The sequence below is a fragment of the Pseudophryne corroboree genome, chromosome 1, assembly GCF_028390025.1.
Source record: "Pseudophryne corroboree isolate aPseCor3 chromosome 1, aPseCor3.hap2, whole genome shotgun sequence".
NCBI classification, from domain to species: Eukaryota; Metazoa; Chordata; class Amphibia; order Anura; family Myobatrachidae; genus Pseudophryne; species Pseudophryne corroboree.
This window is the reverse complement of record NC_086444.1, coordinates 203,996,823-204,023,524: the sequence shown is the minus strand read 5'-3', so window position 1 is coordinate 204,023,524 and position 26,702 is coordinate 203,996,823. Positions and strand designations below refer to the sequence as shown.

Here is a 26,702-nt window from a genome sequence, read left to right as displayed (position 1 = left end):
GCGACGACACCTGCAGCTGTCGAAATCGATAGCTGCAGGTGTTGGAGCATTCAGTGCTACTGACCATTCTTACTTCGCCCTGCACATCAATGTGCTATCTTAAAGATAGTGCTCCTGTATTAAACCGCTGCTTTAGTACACTGGGGGGGGGGGGGGGGGGGGGGTAAGCGGTATCAGTGACATAACTTGCGCTGATGCCACTTCTCCATACTGCAGCGTCATACATCTGCCCCAAAGTACAGCCAATCAGCTCCTGCCAGTTTACAGGCTGTGTTTGAAAAATAACAGTTAGGAGTTGGTTGGTACTTTATCTTTCTCCACTTTATCACTCTCTAATGCTTAGTAAATATATCTCTTAGTACATAGGATCTATGGGGTCTATGTTCTAAACCTTGGAAATAGATATAGTGGATGGAGATATAGTACCAGCAGATCATCTCCTAACTGTCATTTATCAAACATTGGGACAAATTACCTTAAACCTGCCTCCATTATGTTGGCCGGGATGCAACTAATAACCCAGCTGTTGGAATCCCAGCGTTCAGGATCCAGATGCCAGAATCCCAACAGCCGTGGAAATACCAGTGGTCAGAATCCCGCCACAAGGCCTGTATTCCCACTCGGGTGGTGGTCAGATAAGCTTTTCAATTTTATGCATATTGTATGTTTGCTACTTACTACATACCTGCTGTTTTGATTTCTTTTTTCTTATTGATATTTATGCATTAAAATAATTTTTTCAAAAAAGAAAATAATTTTAGAATCTGCGCATTCCGATATATGTGATAGAGATAACTGGTTTCTCCATGCATTCTTAGGCAATCTGTGTCAGTGGGGCTATAAGATACGTGTATTGCAAGATACTGATTTTAAGGATTACGCACAATGGTTTTGTCTGTTCTTGTTTTTATTTCCCTGATCATACAACTTATATGGGCCTAAAAGTGGTCAGAATAAATAGAACAAGCAATTTGTATCGCCCTATTTGATTTAGTCACTGGTTTTAGAATCTCTTTGCACATTAATTTGAAACACTGGAAGATGCAGGTTACTTTACATGTTTGTATCTTATTTCATGTGTAACTCACCATTACACTTATTAGTGCTAAACAGCCTCCCATCATACTGGGGAGTGTATACTGTATATTGAATCTTCTCTTACTTTTCGATTTTGGTTGTCATAGTATTTAAACACCAGTTTTACTTTCTCTGTCTTCTATTGGGACATATGCATGAACATTTGGAGAGTGAAAAGTGGAGAGAGATAAAGTACCAACCAATCAGCTTGTGAATGTCACTTTAGAAGCTGTGTTTGAAAAATGACAGGAGCTGGTTGGTTGGTACTTTATCTCTCTCAACTTTATCCCACTCTGAGGGCCAAATGTAATGGAGTGCGAGTTTGCACAAATGTGCGAGTTTAGCGCTAAACTCACACATTTTGCAAACTTGACCAATGTAATGTGGTGCGAATGTGAGTAAACTCGCACATTTCTGACCTTACTGAAAACTCACACATCCAGATGTTTTCCAATACAACAGATAGATCTCAGGCAATATAATGCAATGCGAGTTTGTAACTCGCACACAAAACATTACCAAAGCAAAAACTAGTCTAAAAATAGACCAGGTTCAGGTAGGTGAGTTTGACAGAAGCATGCACAGATCAGTGAGATCTGTGCATGCTTCTGCCTGTAAAAGTAAAGAAAAAACAGTAAAGAAAAAACGTTCAGGTCCCACCCAAAGCATAACCAGCCTCAGGCTCTTTGAGTCGGTCCTGGTTGCTAAAATACGGGGGTAAAAATGTTTAGGGGTTCCCCATATAATATGAACCAGCGCCAGGCTCCTGGACCAGTCCTGGTTACAAAAATACTTGGGGGGGGGGGGGGGGGGGAAGTAGAGGTCCCCCCGTATTTTTGAAACAAACACCGGGCTAAACTAGCCAGGGAGGTAATGCCACAGCTGGGGGACAAATTTATATAGGTCGTTGTGGCCGCAGCATCACCCCAGGCTGGGATTCCCTGGGGAAGTGGGGACCCCTACAACAAAGGGGTCGCTCTCTAGGCACCCAAGGGCCAGGGATAAAGCCAGAGGCTATCCCTGGCACCCGTAGATGGTGGGTGCCAGGCTGACAGCCGTAAATAGTGTAAAAATAAGAAAAAATAAATATTGTCTTTTGCTATGGAACTATAGGTCCCAGCAAGCCTCCCCATATGCTGGTACTTGAAAAACCACAAGTACCAGCATGTGGGGCATTAAAGGGCCCGCTGGTACCTGTAGTTCCACAACAAAAGAAATATTACAATAAACCCACACACACACTGTGAAAGTAAAATTTTATTAACACACACACACACACACACACACACACACACATACACACACACACACACACACACACACACACACACTTAAAAATACTTGCATATATAGTGGCAGGTGCTCAATTAGCTTAGTGATATTGTTCAGGTGCTTGAAAGGGAGGGTTTTTTCTAAGCAGGAAAAAAAACCACATTTTGTTTACCCCAGCACCCTGAATAATAGCAGCAACCAGATTAAAAAGATGAGAGAGGTCTGTAATTTCCATCAGAGAGACAGAATCTGAAAGAAAAAAAAAATAGGAAATTACATTGTATGATTTTTAAACAATTTATTTGTATATTCTTGCGGAAAATAAATATTTGGACAATCAAAAATTTTAACTCAATACTTTGTAATATAACTTTGGTTGTCAATTACAGAGGTCAAACGTTTCCTGTTCTTGACCAGGTTTGCACACACTGTAGCAGGTATTTTGGCCCACTCTTCCATGCAGATCTTCTCTAGATCTGTCATGTTTTGGGGCTGTCGCCGGTCAACACAGACTTTCAACTCCCTCTACAGATTTTCTATTGGGTTGAGGTCTGGAGACTGGCTAGGCCACTCCAGGACCTTAAAATGCTTCTTACGGAGCCACTCCTTAGTTGCCCGGGCGATGTGTTTGGGGGTCATTGTCATGCTGGAAGACTCAGCCACATTCCATCTTCAATACTCTTACTGAAGGAAGGAGGTTTTTGCCCAAGATCTCACGATACATGGCCCCATTCATCCTCTCCTTAATACAGATCAGTCGTCCTGTCCCCTTTGCAGAAAAGCAGCCCCAAAGCATGATGTTTCCACCCCCATGCTTCACAGTGGGTATGGTGTTCTTGGGATGCCATTCATCATTCTTCTCCCTCCAAACACGACGAGTGGAGTTTATACCAAAAAGTTTGATTTTGCTCTGATCTGACCACATTACATTCTCCCAATCGTCCTCTGGATCATCCAGATGGTCACTAGCAAACTTTAGACGGGCCTGGACATGTGCTGGCTTAAGGAGGGGGACCTTTCGGGCGCTGCAGGATTTCAATCCATGACAACGTAGTGTGTTACTAATGGTAACTTTTGCGACTGTGGTCCCAGCTCTCTTGAGGTCATTGACCAGGTCCCCCCCATGTAGTTCTGGGCTGATTCCTCACCGTTCTCAAGATCATTGTGTTAGGCGCCGGGGTCCGCTCGTCGGTGCGGCCCGGCGCCTAGCAACCAGGGACGCCGTACGCGTACAGCCGCCGGCTCCCTGGCAACGCTAGACGCCGGGCGCACTGAGCCGCACGGACCCTAGCAACGGGGACGCCACTGGCGGACCGCGTTCCCCGTTGCTGGGTCCAGTTAAAATGATTGTGCACCTGTTTCCTGGCCGTGCAGCAAGGCAGCTGCACGGCATTTATGTAATCAGCCCTGTCAGCAGCTGATTGGAGGACTCCTGTTTATATGCACTCTCAGGGCTTCTCACAGACGCCGGTAATAGCTTCCTGCATGCTGTCCTTGTTTGCTGAGAGTCTGTTTCCAGTCTTGCTGTATCCGGTCGTTCCAGTCTCCAGTAGTCCTGTACTCGGAAGTTGTCATCTTGTTCCTGGAGTCCTGACTGATCACCGTTTAACATCCAGTGGTGTTCGTGAGTCGCGGCTTTGCCGTGTGTTGCGGCTTGGCCGCTTTACCATTTATTATTTGTGTTTTGGAGCATTTTGCGGAGGGTTCCGCTTCCACAGGTCCACTCTGGTATCCGGCGGTGCTGGGTAGGAGTATTGGACAAGTGGATTTTTGGTTGTCCTTTTCCCTGGCGGTTTTTCCGCACATACTTCAGGTCTTTGCTAGTTAGCTTGTTGCCCCTGGCCTGTTGTCAGTCAGAGGTCCTCTTGTTATCATCCAGCCTCGGATTTCCCTTTGTCTCTCATTAAGACCGGGGGGCACCGGAGTTGGGCAGACATAATCCGCCCTTCAAACGTGGCTGCCAAGGGCTCAAGAAACCATAGTCTCGCAAGGGATTTCCGATAGCACGGGTGAGACACTAGAGTTAGGGCGCCAGGGGCAACTAGTCTTTCCTGCTCCCGTTACCAGCATTCCATTCCAGCGCTCTGGTCATTGTCATAAGATCTCCTCTGGTCAGGAGTGCTGGGAATCATAACATTATTACCGGCCTCACCAAAACTTAAAATTAAACAGGGTTTCATTTTTTTTCTCATTCAGTTTTGTAAGAGTTTATCGGCCTCATGAATCCAACAGGTTTAGGGCCAAATCCTGGTCAGCTCTTAGTCAGCCAGATTCAAGAACTTACTCAGATGGTTCAGGATCTTTCCCTTCGGGTGAAGTCGCAGGAAGATCTTTTGCGAACTTCCCCGAAGGTAGTCCCTGAACCAAAGATGCATTTGCCTGACCGTTTTTCTGGTGATAGGAAAGAGTTTTTTAATTTTAAAGAATCCTGTAAACTTTATTTTCGTTTAAGACCGATCTCCTCGGGTACTGAATCTCAGCGGGTTGGGATTATTATTTCTTTGCTCCAGGGGGATCCTCAGACCTGGGCATTTGGTTTAAAAGCAGAGGATCCGGCCTTGTTGTCAGTAGACGCCTTTTTTGGGTCTTTAGGGCTATTGTATGATGACCCTGATAGAGCGGCATCCGCTGAAGGTCAGTTGCGCGCTCTCAGACAGGGTAGGAATCCTGCAGAGGTTTATTGTACGGAGTTTCGCCGTTGGTCGAACGACTGTGGCTGGAATGACCCAGCCCTGCGCAGTCAGTTTCGCCTCGGCTTATCAGAGTCTATAAAAGACAGTCTCCTTCAGTATCCCGCTCCTGAGACTCTCGATAAACTCATGGAGCTTTCTATTAAGATTGATCGTCGTCTCAGAGAGCGGAGGGCTGAAAAAGGAGCACCTGTCAGGTCAACTCCATGTGTATATTCCATTCCTGAGGACGTAGAGGAGCCCATGCAGATGGGTCTCTCCCGGCTGTCTCCTGAAGAAAGAGCCAGAAGGCAAAACTCTGGTCTTTGTTTGTACTGTGGGGGTAAGGGACATTTTGCTCGTAATTGTCCGAACAAGTCGGGAAACGCCTCGACCAGGTGAATTGTGAGGGGGTTCACCTAGGTCTGCAGCTTATCTCCTCGAATAACTCCCTTTTAGTCCCAGCTAAAGTTTCCTTTGGCAGCCTCAGTTCTTCGGTGTCGGCTTTTGTTGACAGTGGAGCTGCAGGAAACTTTATGGATTTAACTTGGGCTAAGGCCTTAGGCATTCCTCAGTTATCTTTGGGTAGGTGTGTCACCATGCATGGCTTAGATGGGAGTCCACTGTCCAATGGGGTTATTTCCCTCTGTACACCCCCTGTACTACTTACGGTAGGAGCTCTTCATTCTGAAAAAATCGAGTTCTTCCTTACCCATTGCCCAGCAGTTCCAGTGGTTCTGGGTCACCCTTGGCTGGCCTTTCATAATCCCACCATTGATTGGCGGTCGGGGGAGATTTCACAATGGGGTACCTTCTGTGATAAGGAATGTATTACGTTTCCAGTCAGAATAGCAGCTGCCTTCCTGAACTCATTCCCGTGGAATACCAAGAGTTTGCTGATGTGTTCTCCAAGGGCAATGCAGACATTCTGCCTCCACATCGGCCTTATGATTGTGCTATTGAGCTAATTCCTGGTGCCGCATTGCCAAAGGGAAGGTTATATGCTTTATCCGGGCCAGAAACTGCGGCCATGAATGATTATGTTAAGGAGAGCCTAGGGAAAGGATTTATTAGGCCATCAAAATCTCCTTTAAGTGCAGGCTTCTTCTTTGTGAAGAAAAAGGATGGCTCGCTTAGACCTTGCATTGACTTTACAGCCCTGAATAAAATCTCAGTAAAAAATACTTATCCTCTGCCGCTGATTTCTGTCCTCTTTGATCAGCTGCGTTCGGCTGTGATTTTTTCTAAAATTGACCTAAGAGGAGCGTATAATCTCATCCGAATCAAGTCTGGAGATGAGTGGAAGACGGCCTTCAGTACTCAGTCGGGTCACTACGAGTACCTGGTGATGCCGTTCGGCTTGTCTAACGCTCCAGCAGTTTTCCAGGACCTCATTAACGATGTGCTCCGTGACTTCCTAGGGAAATTTGTGGTCGTTTACTTAGACGACATCCTGATTTATTCTGACTCAATTGAACAACATGTTACCCAGGTGCGTCAGGTTCTTCAAAAGTTACGTGAGAATCATCTATATGCCAAGCTGGAGAAATGTGAGTTTCATGTCACGGAGGTATCTTTTTTAGGGTACATTATTTCCCCTCGGGGATTTTTCATGGAACCTAAGAAGCTCCAGGCCATCCTTAGTTGGGCGCAACCCACCAATTTAAAAGCAATTCAGCGCTTTTTAGGGTTTGCGAATTATTATAGGAGGTTCATTCATTCTTTTTCCGACCTGGTTGCTCCCATTGTGGCTCTGACAAAGAAAGGAGCGGATCCTACCAACTGGTCGCGTGAAGCTGAGTTGTCCTTTCGGGCCCTGAAACAAGCTTTTGTCTCGGCTCCAGTCCTCAGACATCCCAATCCAGAATTGCCCTTCGTTGTGGAGGTTGATGCCTCGGAGGTTGGAGTGGGGGCTATCCTATCTCAAAAGGATCCGGAGTCTCTGGAACTACATCCTTGTGCCTTTATGTCCAGGAAATTCTCCTCCGCTGAATCCAACTATGACGTTGGTAACCGGGAGTTACTGGCAATAAAATGGGCTTTCGAGGAGTGGAGGCATTGGCTGGAGGGAGCAACACATACTATTTCAGTATTGACTGACCATAAAAACCTGCAATACATCGAATCAGCTAAGCGGCTGAATGCCCGGCAGGCTCGTTGGGCTTTATTCTTTACTTGTTTCAAATTTATTATCACTTTCAGGCCAGGTTCCAAGAATACCAAGGCGGATGCCCTGTCACGCAGTTTTCTTCCGGTTCACAATAAAAGTCCTGTTACTCCCATCCTTCCATCTTCAGTCATTTGGGCAGGCCTCACACAAGATTTATTTACCCAGTTAAAACAGCTTCAACACCAAGCTCCTGGAAATACTCCTGCTGGTCGTCTTTACGTCCCTGAGTTTTTGAGAGCTACTGTTTTGACTGAGTTCCATGATAACAAAGTTTCCGGGCATCCGGAGATCTCGAAGACTTTGGAGTTAGTCTCCCGCTCAGTATGGTGGCCTGGTCTTTCTAAAGACGTTAAGGAGTTTGTTTTTTTCATGTCAGGTTTGTGCACAGCATAAGGTTCCTCGTTCCTTGCCTATCGGGCAACTTATGCCCTTAAATGTCCCCCTCAGGCCATGGTCTCATATTTCCATGGATTTTGTGGTAGACCTTCCCCTTTCAGCCGGATTCCGAGTCATATGGGTGGTAGTGGACCGTTTTAGCAAGATGGCTCATTTCATTGCTCTTCCCCGACTGCCATCTGCCCAAGGATTGGCAGTTTTGTTTCTCCGCCATGTTTTCAGACTTCATGGGTTGCCCACTGATATTGTTTCTGATCGGGGTCCACAATTCATTGCACAATTCTGGAAGTGTTTTTGTGCTTCATTAAAGATGAAATTGTCATTAACATCCGGTTACCACCCCCAATCCAACGGGCAAACCGAGCGAGTTAACCAATCATTGAAACAGTATTTGCGTTTGTACTCAGCCAAACTCCAGAATGATTGGTCCGAGTTTCTTCCATTGGCGGAGTTTGCTTACAATAATTCTTGTCATTCCTCCACTAATGTGTCTCCATTCTTTTCAGTTTTTGGTTTTCACCCCAGAGCTAATTCTTTTTTTCAACATTCCTCAGTTTCCTCGCTAACCTTAACCTCCCATCTCAGAGCCATTTGGAAAAAAGTGCACCTTGCTCTCAGAAAAGCGGCCTTTCAAGAGAAAATTTTTTCTGACAGGCTCCGACGTCCTTGCACTTTTAAGGTGGGAGATAGGGTATGGTTGTCGACTCGTAACATTAGACTTCGACAATCCTCGGCTAGATTGGGACCCAAATTTATTGGACCATTTCATATTATTAAAAAAGTCAACCCAGTTGCTTTCCGGTTACGTTTACCAAGATCTCTCCGGATTGGAAATACGTTTCATTGCTCCCTGTTGAAACCATACGTTTCTTCCAGTAGATTTCCTCGGAAGATCTCTCAGGGAAGATCTCCAGTGGATGTACAGGGACAACAGGAGTTCCTGGTGGAGAAGGTTCTCGATTCCAAATTGTCCCGGGGCAGGCTTTATTTTCTGGTTCACTGGAGAGGCTATGGTCCAGAGGAAAGTTCTTGGGTCCTGGATAAGGATCTTCATGCCCCGAGGCTCAAGAGGGCATTTTTTCGGGAATTTCCTCGGAAGCCTGGCTTTAGGGGTTCCTTGACCCCTCCTCAAGGGGGGGGTACTGTTAGGCGCCGGGGTCCGCTCGTCGGTGCGGCCCGGCGCCTAGCAACCAGGGACGCCGTACGCGTACAGCCGCCGGCTCCCTGGCAACGCTAGACGCCGGGCGCACTGAGCCGCACGGACCCTAGCAACGGGGACGCCACTGGCGGACCGCGTTCCCCGTTGCTGGGTCCAGTTAAAATGATTGTGCACCTGTTTCCTGGCCGTGCAGCAAGGCAGCTGCACAGCATTTATGTAATCAGCCCTGTCAGCAGCTGATTGGAGGACTCCTGTTTATATGCACTCTCAGGGCTTCTCACAGACGCCGGTAATAGCTTCCTGCATGCTGTCCTTGTTTGCTGAGAGTCTGTTTCCAGTCTTGCTGTATCCGGTCGTTCCAGTCTCCAGTAGTCCTGTACTCGGAAGTTGTCATCTTGTTCCTGGAGTCCTGACTGATCACCGATTAACATCCAGTGGTGTTCGTGAGTCGCGGCTTTGCCGTGTGTTGCGGCTTGGCCGCTTTACCATTTATTATTTGTATTTTGGAGCATTTTGCGGAGGGTTCCGCTTCCACAGGTCCACTCTGGTATCCGGCGGTGCTGGGTAGGAGTATTGGACAAGTGGATTTTTGGTTGTCCTTTTCCCTGGCGGTTTTTCCGCACATACTTCAGGTCTTTGCTAGTTAGCTTGTTGCCCCTGGCCTGTTGTCAGTCAGAGGTCCTCTTGTTATCATCCAGCCTCGGATTTCCCTTTGTCTCTCATTAAGACCGGGGGGCACCGGAGTTGGGCAGACATAATCCGCCCTTCAAACGTGGCTGCCAAGGGCTCAAGAAACCATAGTCTCGCAAGGGATTTCCGATAGCACGGGTGAGACAATAGAGTTAAGGCGCCAGGGGCAACTAGTCTTTCCTGCTCCCGTTACCAGCATTCCATTCCAGCGCTCTGGTTATTGTCATAAGATCTCCTCTGGTCAGGAGTGCTGGGAATCATAACACATTGATACCCCACCAGTTCAAACAGGTGCCATTAATACAGGTAACAAGTGGAGGATAGAAAAGCTTCTTAAAGAAGAAGTAACAGGTCTGTGAGAGACAGAAATCTTGCTGCTTGGTAGGTGTCCAAATATTTATTTTCCACAAGAATATACAAGTAAATTGATTAAAAATCATACAATGTGATTTTATGGGTTTTTTTTTTCAGATTCTGTCTCTCACAGTTGAAGTGTACCTATGATGAAATTACAGATCTCTCTCATCTTTTTAAGTGGGTCAACTTGCACAATCGGTGGCTGCCAAATACTTTTTTCCCTACTGTATCTGCGCAAATGTATGTATAAGCCCGCAAGCCGCGTCAAGGCCTCTGTATATAAATATTTTTTCCTTTTTTTTCCTGTTTAGAGAAACCCCTCCTTTTCGAGCACCTGAATGATATCACTAAGCTTATTGAGAATCTGCCACTATATATATTTGTTGTGTGAGGCAGAAAGGACTTTGCATTAGGAGATGCAGGTCCTGATATGCGGTATGGAGTATTATGCAGGGCCGGATTAAGCCTTTGGGAGGCCCGGGAACTTAAAATAGGGGGGCCCTGCATGTGTGGGAGGGTCACGTATGCCTATGGGGGTAGAGAGGGGGTGACTTCCAGGGGGGGGTCAATAACAATTAGGGGTGGGGGAGGAATAATGTACAGTTAAAGTAATAATAAATAAATAAAAATACATTGGTTGCAGGGTGGGGTATGTGCACAAAAAAAAGTGTTGTTTTTTTTACTGGGGGGGATTGGGTGGTTTATGAAACTTTTTTTATTGCTTCTAAGGGGGTATGGGGTTACTATTGTAAGGGTTTTAGTCCACTGTGGGTTCTATTGCCAATGGGGGTGGGGGGGATGTTATTTTCTGCACTGCTGCAGATTGTAACAATGAACTCACTACTGTGTGGGGTGGGCATTCACCTCTCGACTACCTTGCTTGCTTGACCGCACTCCTTATCAGTGCAGAGGTCTGTTCAGTCTCCTGTCCAGGTCGCTGCGGAGTTCTGGTCCCTCTCTCCTCGCTGGGAAGAGGCGTGGTCCCTCAGTCCAGACAGCTGCTACTACTGTAGCTAGCTGTCAGTGTAACCCTTCGTGCAGCATGGCCGTGACTGTTTACGCTGTGGAGGAAGCAGGGGCAAATGGATCTAAGCAGCTGCAGCTGGGGGGCCCTTTAGGGAGGAGGGCCCGGTGTACTCACCCCCTGTGACCCCCCCCTTAATCCGGCTCTGGTATTATGGGGTTGCTCCAAGGTAGGTAACTCTTAGCTTAGATATATTGTAGCAAGGAGCCATTATCATGTGGCTCCTTGCTGGTTAATCATAGACCCAGATTGGGGTTGTGGAGGTGTGGGATGTGGTGCCCCTGGATTGGCTGAGCTTGTTGGCTTTAGTGTGGCATACCCTTATACTTTATTAACACTTATCACATACTAATTTCTTTAACACTACAGTATTTCTTATTTTAATTACATCTCATTTTTGTATGTTTCTCTATAGCTTCGGCTTCTTAACACTAATCTATTAACATTATAGTTTTTTCATTGGTATGCTGCCCTGGGCTGTCTGGCTTTTGCTCATTTTTGGGGCACCACACCCTACACCTAGATATAGTGCTAGTGACCCCCAATATATACAGAGAGGCCTTGATGCGGCTTGGGGGTTTATACATACATTTGTGTAGATATATGTAACCAAGATCTCTGAATTCTAAGATATTGTATGGGATTTAAATTTGGTTACTGCTATTATTCAAGGTGCTGGGGGAAACAAAATGTTTTGTTTTTCTCCTGTTTAGATTAAAAAATATTAAAACACAAGTATCCTGAACCAGTGCACTTAAGGGGATCCATGTGTACTGTCAAAGTCAGAAAAATATCACGCTACACACTGCCATATTTGCACCTCATGCGTGTCCCCGCTGCGTGTGCATGAGCTCTCCCGTGCGTGCGCATACTCGCTGTTGCGTGCACCCGCAGGCGCACGGTATGCGCATTTACGGTAGAGTTTGTATGCGTCTAGCGTGCGACTCAATCGTTACATATTTTAACCATATAATGTATTTTGTAGATTATGGTCCCTTTGATAGAATCTGAAAGTTTAGTTAATGTAGCATGTTCATAGACAAAGAGATCCCTCTTTGTTTGATACGAAGGGTCAGACAGGGGTTATACAGTGGTGTTTAGTATCCATCGGAAGAGTATTTAATTAGCAATATTCCGGTGTTGGTTTGAAGCAGATTAATCGCTCGTGCGAATAGTTATGGACATAAGAAGTTTATGGACATTTACTATTATTTGCACTTTATTATCCATGCGGCGGGAAACCTAGTTTCCCACCCACCTGAGCAGTTGGAAATAGTCACAGCCCACCTGTATGAATCAACCTATGACCTTTTGTTATAATGCGAAGACGAATTCCTGTGTCCAATGAACAATAAGAATATAGGGACCATTGTACTGTATTGTGTGTAGTGTATAAAAGTACAAGCCGATCTGGGCCAGCTCTCTATTCTCTTCAACGGTTCTCATTGCTGATAATCGGGAGCTGGATATCCAGAAGGCGCATGCGATTGTTTCACTTTGTGCGTAAGTTTCTCTGCAATCATATTGTCTTTATTGTTATAAGCCATTCTCTCTCGTTCTCTATCTCTCTCTCTCTCTCTCTCTCCCCTTTCCCCCTTTTCTCTATCGTCCTAGTGGATGCTGGGGTTCCTGAAAGGACCATGGGGAATAGCGGCTCCGCAGGAGACAGGGCACAAAAGTAAAGCTTTCCGATCAGGTGGTGTGCACTGGCTCCTCCCCCTATGACCCTCCTCCAAGCCAGTTAGATTTTTGTGCCCGGCCGAGAAGGGTGCAATTCTAGGTGGCTCTCCTAAAGAGCTGCTTAGAGAAAGTTTAGCTTAGGTTTTTTATTTTACAGTGAGTCCTGCTGGCAACAGGATCACTGCAACGAGGGACAGAGGGGAGAAGAAGTGAACTCACCTGCGTGCAGGATGGATTGGCTTCTTGGCTACTGGACATCAGCTCCAGAGGGACGATCACAGGTACAGCCTGGATGGTCACCGGAGCCGCGCCGCCGGCCCCCTTGCAGATGCTGAAGTAAGAAGAGGTCCAGAATCGGCGGCTGAAGACCCTTGCAGTCTTCTAAAGGTAGCGCACAGCACTGCAGCTGTGCGCCATTTTCCTCTCAGCACACTTCACACGCAGTCACTGAGGGTGCAGGGCGCTGGGGGGGGGCGCCCTGGGAGGCAAATGTAAACCTATATACTGGCTAAAAATACCTCACATATAGCCCCCAGAGGCTATATGGAGATATTTAACCCCTGCCAAACTTCACTAAAGAGCGGGAGACGAGGCCGCCGGAAAAGGGGCGGGGCCTATCTCCTCAGCACACAGCGCCATTTTCTCTCACAGAAAGGCTGGAGAGAAGGCTCCCAGGCTCTCCCCTGCACTGCACTACAGAAACAGGGTTTAAACAGAGAGGGGGGGCACAAATTGGCGATATAAATATCTATATAAAGATGCTATTAGGGAGAAACACTTATATAAGGTTGTCCCTATATAAAATTATAGCGTTTTTGGTGTGTGCTGGCAAACTCTCCCTCTGTCTCTCCAAAGGGCTAGTGGGTCCTGTCCTCTATCAGAGCATTCCCTGTGTGTGTGCTGTGTGTCGGTACGTGTGTGTCGACAGGTAGGAGGACGATGTTGGTGAGGAGGCGGAGCAATTGCCTGTAATGGTGATGTCACTCTCTAGGGAGTCGACACCGGAATGGATGGCTTATTTAGGGAATTACGTGATAATGTCAACACGCTGCAAGGTCGGTTGACGACATGAGACGGCCGACAAACAATTAGTACCGGTCCAGACGTCTCAAAAACACCGTCAGGGGTTTTAAAACGCCCGTTTACTTTAGTCGGTCGACACAGACACAGACAGGGACACTGAATCCAGTGTCGACGGTGAATAAACAAACGTATTCCTTATTAGGGCCACACGTTAAAGGCAATGAAGGAGGTGTTACATATTTCTGATACTACAAGTACCACAAAAGAGGGTATTATGTGGGATGTGAAAAAACTACCATAGTTTTTCCTGAATCAGATAAATTAAATAAAGTGTGTGATGATGCGTGGGTTCCCCCCGATAGAAAATTATGGGCGGTATACCCTTTCCCGCCAGAAGTTAGGGCGCGTTGGAAAACACCCCTTAGGGTGGATAAGGCGCTCACACGCTTATCAAAACAAGTGGCGGTACCGTCTATAGATAGGGCCGTCCTCAAGGACCAGCTGACGGGAGGCTGGAAAATATCATAAAAAGTATATACACACATACTGGTGTTATACTGCGACCAGCGATCGCCTCAGCCTGGATGTGCAGAGCTGGGGTGGCTTGGTCGGATTCCCTGACTAAAAATATTGATACCCTTGACAGGGACAGTATTTTATTGACTATAGAGCATTTAAAGGATGCATTTCTATATATGCGAGATGCACAGAGGGATATTTGCACTCTGGCATCAAGAGTAAGTGCGATGTCCATATCTGCCAGAAGATGTTTATGGACATGACAGTGGTCAGGTGATGCAGATTCCAAACGGCACAAAGGTGTATTGCCGTATAAAGGAGTTATTTGGGGTCGGTCCATCGGACCTGGTGGCCACGGCAACTGCTGGAAAATCCACCGTTTTTACCCTAAGTCACATCTCTGCAGAAAAAGACACCGTCTTTTCAGCCTCAATCCTTTCGTCCCTATAAGATCATATCTGCCCAGGGATAGAGGAAAGGGAAGAAGACTGCAGCAGGCAGCCCATTCCCAGGAACAGAAGCGTTCCACCGCTTCTGACAAGTTCTCAGCATGGCGCTGAGACCGTACAGGACCCCTGGATCCTACAAGTAGTATCCCAGGGGTACAGATTGGAATGTCGAGACGTTTCCCCTTCGCAGGCTCCTGAAGTCTGCTTTACCAAGGTCTCCCTCCGACAAGGAGGCAGTATGGGAAAAAATTCACAAGCTGTATTCCCAGCAGGTGATAATTAAATTACCCCTCCTACTACAAGAAAGGGGTATTATTCCACACTATATTGTGGTACTGAAGCCAGAAGGCTAGGTGAGACTTATTCTAAAAAAATTTTTTTGAACACTTACAAAGGTTCAAATCAAGATGGAGTCACTCAGAGCAGTGATAACGAACCAGGAAGAAGGGGACTATATAGTGTCCCGGGACATCAGGGATGCTTACCTCTATGTCCCAAATTTGCCCTTCTCACTAAGGGTACCTCAGGTTCGTGGTGCAGAACTGTCACTATCAGTTTCAGACGCTGCCGTTTGGATTGTCCACGGCACCCCGGGTCTTTACCAAGGTAATGGCCGAAATGATGATTCTTCTTCGAAGAAAAGGCGTCTTAATTATCCCTTACTTGGACGATCTCCTGATAAGGGCATAGTCCAGGGAACAGTTGGAGGTCGGAGTAGCACTATCTCGGATACTGCTACAACAGCACGGGTGGATTCTAAATATTCCAAAATCGCAGCTGATCCCGACGACACGTCTGCTGTGCCTAGGGATGATTCTGGACACAGTCCAGAAAAAGGTGTTTCTCCCGGAAGAGAAAGCCAGGGAGTTATCCGAGCTAGTCAGGAACCTCCTAAAAACAGTGCATCATTGCACAAGGGTCCTGGTAAAAATGGTGGCTTCCTACGAAGCAATTCCATTCGACAGATTTCACGCAAGAACTTTTCAGTGGGATCTGCTGGACAAATGGTCCGGATCGCATCTTCAGATGCATCAGCGGATAACCCTATATCCAAGGACAAGGGTGTCTCTCCTGTGGTGGTTATAGAGTGCTCATCTTCTAGAGGGCCGCAGATTCGGCATTCAGGATTGGATGCTGGTGACCACGGAGCCCAGCCCGAGAGGCTGGGGAGCAGTCACACAAGGAAAAAATTTCCAGGGAGTGTGATCAAGTCTGGAGACTTTTCTCCACATAAATATACTGGAGCTAAGGGTAAATTTATAATGCTCTAAGCTTAGCAAGACCTCTGCTTCAAGGTCAGCCGGTATTGATCCAGTGGGAAAAACATCACGGCAGTCGCCCACGTAAACAGACAGGGCGACACAAGAAGCAGGAGGGCAATGGCAAAAACTGCAAGGACTTTTCGCTGGGCGGAAAATCATGTGATAGCACTGTCAGCAGTGTTTCATCCCGGGAATGGAAACTGGGAAGCAGACTTCCTCAGCAGGCACGACCTCCACCCGGAGAGTGGAAACTTCATCGGGAAGTTTTTTCCACATGATTGTAAACCGTTGGGAAATACCAAAGGTGGACATGATGACGTCCCGTCTGAACAAAAAACGGGACAGGTATTGCGCCAGGTCAAGAGACCCTCAGGCAATAGCTGTGGACGTTCTGGTAACACCGTGGGTGTACCAGTCGTGTATGTGTTCCCTCCTCTGCTTCTCATACCTAAGGTGCTGAGAATTATAAGACGTAGAGGAGTAAGAACTATACTCATGGCTCCGGATTGGCCAAGAAGGACTTGGTACCCGGAACTTCAAGAGATGCTTACAGAGGTCTTATGGCCTCTGCCGCTAAGAAGGGACTTGCTTCAGCAAGTACCATGTCTGTTCCAAGACTTACCGCAGCTGCGTTTGTCGGCATGGCGGTGGAAAGCCGGATCCTAAGGGAAAAAGGCATTCCGGAAGAGGTCATTCCTACCCTGGTCAAAGCCAGAAAGGAGGTGACCGCACAACATTATCACCACATGTGGCGAAAATATGGCGTGGTGTGAGGCCAGGAAGGCCCCACAAAGAAATTTCAACTCGGTCGTTTCCTGCATTTCCTGCAATCAGGAGTGTCTATGGGCCTCAAATTGGGGTCCATTAAGGTTCAAATTTCGGCCCTGTCGATTTTCTTCCAGAAAGAATTGGCTTCAGTTCCTGAAGTCCAGAAGTTTGTCAAGGGAGTATTGCATATACAACCCCCTTTTGTGCCTCCAGTGGCACTGAGGGATCTCAACGTAGTTCTGGGATTCCTCAAATCACATTGGTTTAAAACCAGTCAAATCTGTGGATTTGAAGCATCTCACATGAAAAGTGACCATGCTCTTGGCCCTGGCCTGGACCAGGCGAGTGTCAAATTGGTGGTTTTTTCTCAAAAAAGCCCATATCTGTTTGTCCATTCGGACAGGGCAGAGCTGCGGACTCGTCCCCAGTTCTCTCCCTAAGGTGGTGTCAGTGTTTCACCTGAACCAGCTTATTGGGGTGCCTTGCACCTACTAGGGACTTGGAGGACTCCAAGTTGCTGGATGTTGTCAGGGCCCTGAAAATGTGTTCCAGGACGGCTGGAGTCAGGAAAACTGACTTGCTGTTATCCTGTATGCACCCAACGAACTGGGTGCTCTTGCTTCTAAGCAGACTATTGCTAGTTGGATGTGTAATACAATTCAGCTTGCACATTCTGTGGCAGGCCTGCCACAGCCAAAATATGTAAATGCCCATTCCACAAGGAAGGTGGGCTCATCTTGGGCGGCTGCCCGAGGGGTCTCGGCTTTACAACTTTGCCGAGCAGCTACTTGGTCAGGGGCAAACACGTTTGCTAAATTCTACAAATTTGATACCCTGGCTAAGGAGGACCTGGAGTTCTATCATTCGGTGCTGCAGAGTCATCCGCACTCTCCCGCCCGTTTGGGAGCTTTGGTATAATCCCCATGGTCCTTTCAGGAACCCCAGCATCCACTAGGACGATAGAGAAAATAAGAATTTACTTACCGATAATTCTATTTCTCGGAGTCCGTAGTGGATGCTGGGCGCCCATCCCAAGTGCGGATTATCTGCAATACTTGTACATAGTTACAAAAATCGGGTTATTATTGTTGTGAGCCATCTTTTCAGAGGCTCCGCTGTTATCATACTGTTAACTGGGTTTAGATCACAAGTTGTACGGTGTGATTGGTGTGGCTGGTATGAGTCTTACCCGGGATTCAAAATTCCTCCCTTATTGTGTACGCTCGTCCGGGCACAGTACCTAACTGGCTTGGAGGAGGGTCATAGGGGGAGGAGCCAGTGCACACCACCTGATCGGAAAGCTTTACTTTTGTGCCCTGTCTCCTGCGGAGCCGCTATTCCCCATGGTCCTTTCAGGAACCCCAGCATCCACTACGGACTCCGAGAAATAGAATTATCGGTAAGTAAATTCTTATTTTAAAGTAATTGTATCTTTATTGTATTTTATGTGTAGTTACTTGGTTAGGTATTTTATGTTATCTTGGTAGTGTATAACTTGTATTGTATTATTCTTTTGCAATTGAACGTTCATTCATTTCCTTAAAAGGCGTTAGACCCTTAGACCGGTATTTGACTGTTTATTATATTGCTAAGGGGTTCTCTGAGCGTCACATACGCTCATACAGCTTTTAAACTAACAAGGTTACACTGTGTTGCATTTACATCTTATCACTGCACAAGGGTTTACAGTATATGTACATTGTTTATGGTATAGTTAAAAAGGTTTAACACTGTGAGCGTCAGCACCGCTTGTGATCTCCTCGTGGTCCCTAGCATCCGCTACGCTGATAGCGTATCATTACGTTAGTTGGCAGCCTATAGCGTGCTTGCCTGTACGCTCTAAACCGTGAGCGAACGTGCGTCTCGACCACGGCTAAGCGTTAGATACGCAACGTGCGTACCCTTACGGTATTCCATACGCCAATAGCGTACTGTGTTCAATAAGATAAATATTAGGCTTTATCAGTACACACATGGATCCCCTTTTCCCGAATAGTGGGTCTCCTCGTGACTCCTGTCACTTGGGGATCCGCCAGCTAATCAGATAGCGCCTTGTCATAGCGCTCTCTTGATAGGCCAGGAGCACACAGCCAGTCAATCGGGCCGAGCATATAAGCTATAACCGCAATCACCAGTATATTCTATGGAGGGAACCTTGCAGTCTGCGGTAGACCGCAGGGTTAATTGAGGTCACCCACAAGATAGACCTTAATTAACCCTGTGGTCTACCACAAACTGCAAGGTTCCCACCATAGACTATATGCATGCCTACAGAACCTGTGCATGTCTAAAGAAATCAACAAAACCTGTTGGGGGTACTTGAGGACTTGAGTTGAGAACCCCATGGTTAGATAATAAAGAGGTGTGTGACTGCAACATTAGATTCCCTTTAAGAGTAGGATGTGGCCAGGCATAGTCAGACTAAAGCATCATGTGTTGACTGTGAGTTAGCTATAGTAATACATCTGATTCTGCTTCCATGTACTAGCACTATAGGGAGGCATTCCCATAAGCTGCATTTAATTTTTAACCCATTAAAACAACTTTTTTAACCTCCTCTAAGGTGATGGTTACTGGGCAGTGGCAATTACTGAATAAACTATTTGCATTTTAATATAATTCAGAACAGGGCTGCATTATTGTACCTCAATATCTTTGCTAAGTTGCTTCACTATTTGCGTGATTGTCTGCATGTGATTTTCAAGCAGCCGTTGAGCCATCACATCCCATTGAGTTCCGCGGTTCCCTCGCAGCATGGACACATCCTCTTTTATCTTGAAGGCCTGGTCTAGAAGTATGGTCGTGGTCTTTTCCTGGTTAAATACCCTGTCTTCTAGGACCCCTACTCTACTTGCTGGGATTGCTGGTAAGAAAGATTGTCCCCTGAAATAAAAAAATAATAATAATATTAATTTAATAGTTAACACTCACATACAAAGATCAGCACACATATGTATCTAATACAATAGTAAGAACCAAGAATCTGCATAAAAGATATTGCCCCATTGGAAAGAAAATACTCAGTCCTGCCTTTAAAGCCATCATCTTCTCTGGACTGTTAGGTCTTCTGCTGCTCTAATTCAAAGGAATTGTGCTAGAAGAGTTAATTATATATAAACAGTGAAATATAGGTAATGTTATGTCTGTCTGTCTGTCTGTCTGTCTATATCTGTCTAATATCTATATATCCAGCAGTGGAACCATGAGTCACAGTCATTAGAGTGGGCACTGGGTGTGACAGGTGTGCATAGCTGGCACACCTTACCCATGGCCTATCTGCAGTATGAGTAGAGTGCACACAACTGACTGCGCTTGAATTTCAAGATGAAATAACATAACTGGCACCTGCCGGCCTCTGTGCTTGTTTCCACTTTCCACCATGGTTAAGGCTAGAAAGAGCAATGAGAGAAACTGGAACATCCAGACCTTTTTTTACCCGCTGGCAATGTGTCAGGGAGAACATTAAGATAAGGTATATAAAACATAACTTATTACTTAGTTATGATGTCGATAGATGCTGATGTTTACACAAAAGACCTAGAATCACATGCCCAGGGCAGAGGCGGATTTAGACCTCATGGGGTCCTAAGCAAGACACGATTCTGGGTCCCCCTTCCTCAAACAATCCATAACACTATGGGCGATATTCAGTTGATTATCTTGTCTAAAGTGACGGAAGATCGCAGGGTGCGAAATTCAATTATTTCTGTTTTTCATGCTGATTGCGCCCATAAAGGTTGGGTTTAGCTGCGTAAAGCAGCTGAACTCGACAAAGTGCTGGGCACGATTGCAAAAAGTGCCGTTTGGGTGCCCAAACAGGTCACTTTTCACGCATTAGTCACATTACACCGCACAGTAGCATCCTTTACTCACATTACACCGCACAGTAGCTTCCGTTACCCACATTACACCGTACAGTAGTGTCCGTTACTCACATTACACCACACAGTAGCTTAAGTTACCCACATTACACCGCACAGTATCTTAAGTTACCCACATGACACTGCACAGGAGCATCCGTAAGTCACATTACACCGCACAGGAGCGTCCGTTAGTCAAATTACACTGCACAGTAGCATCCGTTAATCACATTACACCGCACAGTAGCGTTCGTTAGTCATATTATACCGCACAGCAGCATCCGTTAGTCAAATTACACTGCACAGTAGCGTCCATTAGTCACATTACACCGCACAGTAGCGTCCATTATACACATTACACCGCACAGCAGCATATCCGTTATACACATTATACTGCACAGTAGCATTCATTGTTTAAATTACGCCACACAGTAGCATATGTTATACACATTATACCAGACAGTAGCATTCATTATACATACAGTATTATACCGCACAGTAGCGTCCGTTACTCATATTACACCACACAGTAGCGTCCGTTATACAGATACCGCACAGTAGCGTCCTTATTCACATTACACCGCACAGTAGCGTCCGTTATTCACATTATAGCGCACAGTAGCATCCATTATGCACATTATACTGCACAGTAGTGTCCGTTATATACATTATACCGCACAGTAGCATCCGTTATTCACAATACACCACACAGTAGCATCTGTTAGTTAAATTACACTGCACAGTAGTGTCTATTACGCCAGGTACAGCCCATTATACACATTACGCCAGGTACAGCCCTCTATACACATTACGCCAGGTACAGCACCATTATACACATTATGCCAGGTACAGCACATTATACACATTATGCCAGGAGGAGCCATTTATACACATCATGCCATGTACAGCCCATTATATGCTCAAAAAACCGATACAAGATACCTCTTCACCAGCGCTTTGACAGTAGCTTATTGGTATAGCAGCTCCGATTTTCATAAACTGTCTACCCCTTCCTCCATTGTATTACACACCAATATCACGTCAATCGGGAACCGGGGAATAACAGAAATATAGAATAGTGTAATACTGTTTAAAAATTACACATTTAATACAACATATTAAAAATTACATAAAAAGACATCCACAATGAGGCGATATCCGGTGACTAGCAGTGTGAGTAAGCAATTATCGGCTGGAGGTGAGAACTTTCTTCAAGGCATGGGAATATAAGAGTCCTCCCGGATACAGCTGCGGGCCCCTCCTGTATTTCAGTTTGTCTCCTTCACCGCCATGCAAGTGTACATCCACCGTCACGCACCGGACACCGGTCTCTTGAGCACCCACGCGTTCCGACCCTTATCGGGTCTTTCTCAAGGCTAGCTCAGCGTGCTTGTCGCAGTCCACATGGTGGGAGTATTTAACTCCCATAGTCCTATCCGATTGGACCCGGCACATCTGATCCCTATACAGAGTAATTCTACATGTCCGTGATCCTGTGTGACGGGTTTCCGTTCACCAACTCCCGTTGCCATGGAAACCTGAGTATTTTCGGTCGGCTGATCTTATTCTTTCCGGAGAATTAGCTTCGTCGTTACCATAGTGATCTAGTCTCCCTCAACATAGAGACCATAATACTTCCGGTCAGCTGTTCTCCTGACGCATGGCACAAGGCATTGCTATAGTAATCGGAAACATTCTTATCACACACATTTTCCCATGCGCTTATAGATCTTAATCATTTAAATTACAAACAGGTTTCCATGCCGGGATATTAATTGACCTGATGTCATGATCTCACTATAAATAAGGAAACATAAATTAACAATATAAATACAAAATTTAAACAATATCAGATATTCATAAAATGGTGGATCCCCTTCACCAATATATTATATAAACCACTTCACTTCGAAATCTATATTCAAACCTCAGACCTCCTGGTTGCATCGTGTATCATTTTTTGTTCATGTTTTGTGGTGGAGGTAGGAAGAGCCTCTTACTAGATCCCCTGATTTCCAGCTGCTAGGCACACTAAGTGTTATTCTTACTCTTTTTGGCTATACATTGTTGTTTTTCTTCATTTGAACTACACGTGGTGCTGCAATAATGTTTAAATATAGAGAGAATAGAAAATTAACCCTAGATCATGCTTTTAGAGATGAAGGGGAATCCCCGGATATTGTTGATGAACATTTAAGTAATGTAATGAGGAAATTAGAGAATGTAATATTAAAGGAAAATAGGATATGGTGGGAGACAGAAACCTTAGAGAGATATATTTCACATAAGGTCATTCCCAAGGCAAAACAGCATCTTTTACAACAGCCAGTGAGGCATTTAAGGAATGTTGGGAGAACATCTTAAAAGAATGTTCCTACTCTCTAATGACTTTAATTATAGAAGATAGAAGGAAAGAACTGAGTAAATTAGAGGAAGAAATAGTTAAATATAGAGAAACAACAATACCATTTATGGATATGCAAGAAAATAAAGATCTAGAAAAAAACATTGAAATGAGTATAAAGAAAAATTTGAAATTATTAGTGGACCGTAAAACAAAGACATTTAATAGGGATCTTAAAATTCAAGAAACATCTATATAGAGACAAAAGATGGTGAAAAAGAAAAAGATGAAGTTCCAATTAACTCCAGAACCGGGCAAAATAAAGGTAATTTGATTAAGCAAGGAAGATGGAGGAATGATATATATTCAACCCCAAAACAAACTCCTCTAACTTGGAGAGATAGAAATTCAGAAAAGGTAAATAGAGAGAATCAAAGATGGAATAAAAACAAGGAAAATCAGAGAAATCACCCCGAATTAAGGAATGAAAGATACAGAATAGACTATAGAAGAATAAGGGGGGAGGAAACAGATCAGAAATGGGAAGAAGTTCCATATAAGAATAGGAGGAAGTATTATCCAGAAACCCCAAGATGGAACTACTCACAGACAAATAGATTTTATCGGCTGAATAGGAGTGTAAGCCCTTCGTTTTTAGGCCAGAATCAAATTCAACGGCGCTACAGATAATGCCCAAACGAAAAAGGGGAACGAGGGGGGTAAGCCTGCAAAAAGGAAAAAAAAAAAAAAAAAAAATTTCGATTGAAGAATAAACATTCTAGAAAAGATCTAAAAAAGAAAAAGGTTACGGAGGAGGGACCTATAAATGTTATTGAAGATAAAAGTAAAGCCTACATTGTTAATTTAAGTTCACATTTATTGACAAAGGAGGAAATTTCAGTATTGGAGAAGGGCCTAAAATATGCCCCTGCTAATACAATAAATACATTTTCCACATTCGTGGACTTACAAAAATATATAAGGAAGTTGACCATAAAAAGATTTTTTCTTAGCAAAGAAACAGCTACACCCCTAATAGAAGAATAAATTAATAAAACCCCTTTCAGGCCTAAATCAGTGTTCTACCCAACACACGCAAAGGGAAGGTTTATATAAACCTTCTATACCCTAGTACATGATGACATCAAAAAGATGAAAGTTTGGGAGAAGAAATCTAACCTAACATTCAAAGAAATAGAGGCACTAAAACATCTAAAAGGGATGGAGGAAATTATAGTAAAACATGCCGATAAGGGGGAGGCGTGGTTATTCTAGGTAGAACTAAATATGAGTTGGAAGTAATACGACAAGTGGAAGATAGATCAACATACCACAAATTACATTCTGACCCAACAAGTATAACTTTGGAGAAACTAAAGGGTCATATAGGAAAATATTTTTCTTTAGGGGTATTGGATAACAATGAACGGAAGTTCTTAATAAATGAGGAACCGGTCATCCTGATGCTGTATGTCCTCCCCAAGATTCACAAAGGCCCTGTGAATCCACCGGGGAAGCCGATAGTATCCAGAATAGATTCGGTAACAGCCAACCTCTCGGAATTTGTGGACTTTCATCTGCAGCCTCTGGTCCTTACCAACAAATTGCATCTAAAGGATACACAGATGTTTTAAGACTACTAGGGGGTATAAAATGGCAGGATAACTGGATAATGGTGACAGCCGATGTCCAGTCATTGTACACCATAATAGACCACCAGGAAGGTATAAAAGCTGTCAGCGAATTTTTACTACATAGCAATATGGATAAAAATCTGCAGGCTTTCATTTTGGAGGCTGTTTTGTTTATTTTGCAAAACAACTACTTCTCCTTTAAGAGAGATTTTTATTTGCAAAACATGGGAACAGCGATGGGCACCAGGTTTGTCCCAAGTTATGCCAATGTGTTCATGGGGAGTTGTGAGGAGGAGCAAATTTGGAATGAACATCAATTTGGGGTGAACCTGGTGTCTTGGTCTTGCTATATAGATGATGTGCTCTTCTTTTGGCAAGGGGTGAAGCCTCCCTAGAAGATTTCTGTGAATACCTGAATAGTAATTCTTTAAATATAGAATTTTCTTTTACCAATAGCAGGAGTCATTTGAATCTTCTTGACATTACATTATATATTGAAGATGGTAATATATATACGAGAAACTTCACAAAGCCACTGATTCGGCAAGTTATATTATCGCAGATAGTGGCCATCATCCAACTTGGTTGCAGTCTATCCCTGCTGGCCAAATAAAATGGGCAAAAAGGAACTATACCAAGAATTATATCTATCAAAATCAAGCAAAAGAAATGCAAAACAAAAATTTATCCTGTGGGAATAACGAAAATGTAATAGAGAAGGCAATCAAAGATGTAGAAATGGTAGATAGAAAAAAACTATTACAAATAAAAGAAAAGGGATCAGTAGAGAAAAATAAGGATAGAAATATGTTTGAGTGGTAATTCATCACTACATTCAATAGTCAATACAAACATCTAGAAAAAATGATCACCAAACACTGGGGAATCTTGCAAAAGGACCCAGTGTTGAGTGGCAAATTACCAGAGAAACCGAAATGCGTCTATAGAAAAGCTCCAAACCCGAGCAATAGCCTGGTAAGAAGTGCATACGAACCTACAGAAAAATGTGGGGGTATAAAATCAAAGGGCTTCTATAGATGCATGACGTGTCTGGCCTGTAAAGAAGTGAAAATGAAAACCAGAGTAAAATCAGTGAAGTAACCATAATTAATAATGTGTTTACAATCAAGGATTTTATAACATGTGCCACCAAAAATGTTGTGTACGTGAATGCAACTTTTTCTACATAGGGAGAACATCAAGGCCATGTAAAGTGTGCCTTGGTGAACATCTAAGGAACATTAGCAAGGGCCTTGAGACTCATGCCCTCTCTAATCATTTCCGTAAAAAGCACAATTGTTCGACAACTGCTATCTTAAGGTTTTTGGATATTAAATGGGTCTAGGGACATTGGCGGTGTTGAGATCAAGCCAGCCAATTAACAAAGACTGAGATGAAGACCATTTACGAACTAGGGACATTGCAACCAGGAGGTCTGAATACAGATTTCGAAGTGAAGTCGTTTCTATAATATATTGGTGAAGGGGATCCACCATTTTATAAATATCTGATATTTTTAGAAATGTGTATTTATATTGTTAATTTATGTTTCCTTATTTATAGTGAGATCATGACATCAGGTCAATTAATATCCCGGCATGGAAACCTGTTTGTAATTTAAATGATTAAGATCTATAAGCGCTTGGGAGAAGCGATGTGTGTGATAAGAATGTTTTCAATCACTATAGCAACGCCCTGTGCCGAGCGTCAGGAGAACAGCTGACCGGAAGTATTATGGTCTCTATGTTGAGGGAGACTAGATCACTATGGTAATGACGAAGCTAATTCTCTGGAAAGAATAAGATCAGCTGACCGGAAATACTCAGGTTTCCATGGCAACGGGAGTTAGTGAACGGAAATTCGGCACACAGGATCACGGACATGTAGAATTACTCTGTATAGGGATCAGATGTGCCGGGTCCAATCAGATAGGACTATGGGAGTTAAATACTCCCACCATGTGGACTGAAACATGCACTGAAACAAGCTAGCCTTGAGAAAGACCCGAGGAGAGTTGGAACGCGTGGGTGCTCAGAAACCGGTGTCCGGTGCGTAACGGTGGATGTACACTTGCCTGGCTGTGAAGGAGACGAACTGGAATACAGGAGGGGCCCGCAGCTGCATCCGGGAGCACTGCGGTAATTGCTTAATCACACTGCTATTCACCGTATATCGCCTCATTGTGGATGTCTTTTTTTGTAATTTTTAATGTGTTGTATTAAATGTGTAATTTTTAAACCATATTACACTATTCTATATTTCTCTTATGCCCCGGTTCCCGATTGACGTGATATTGGTGTGTAAGACACTTGTGTCAATACAACGGAGGAAGGGGTAGACAGTTTATGA

The 26,702-nt window shown here is 44.7% G+C and overlaps 1 protein-coding gene across 6 annotated transcripts in view; it reads right to left on the bottom strand.

Annotated features, from left to right (window-relative positions):
- The window catches only part of FAM81B (family with sequence similarity 81 member B), a 177,568-nt gene that overhangs the window by 115,279 nt on the left and 35,587 nt on the right, over positions 1-26,702 (bottom strand). For 4 of the 6 annotated variants that reach the window (XM_063964023.1, XM_063964024.1, XM_063964025.1 and 1 more), the window contains one exon: positions 19,161-19,398. In XM_063964023.1, coding sequence (XP_063820093.1) covers positions 19,161-19,398 — 238 coding nt within the window. Of the gene's footprint in view, positions 1-19,160; positions 19,399-21,504; positions 21,908-26,702 lie in introns of those variants that run through there. The other 2 variants (XM_063964027.1, XM_063964028.1) reach the window with 2 other exon arrangements.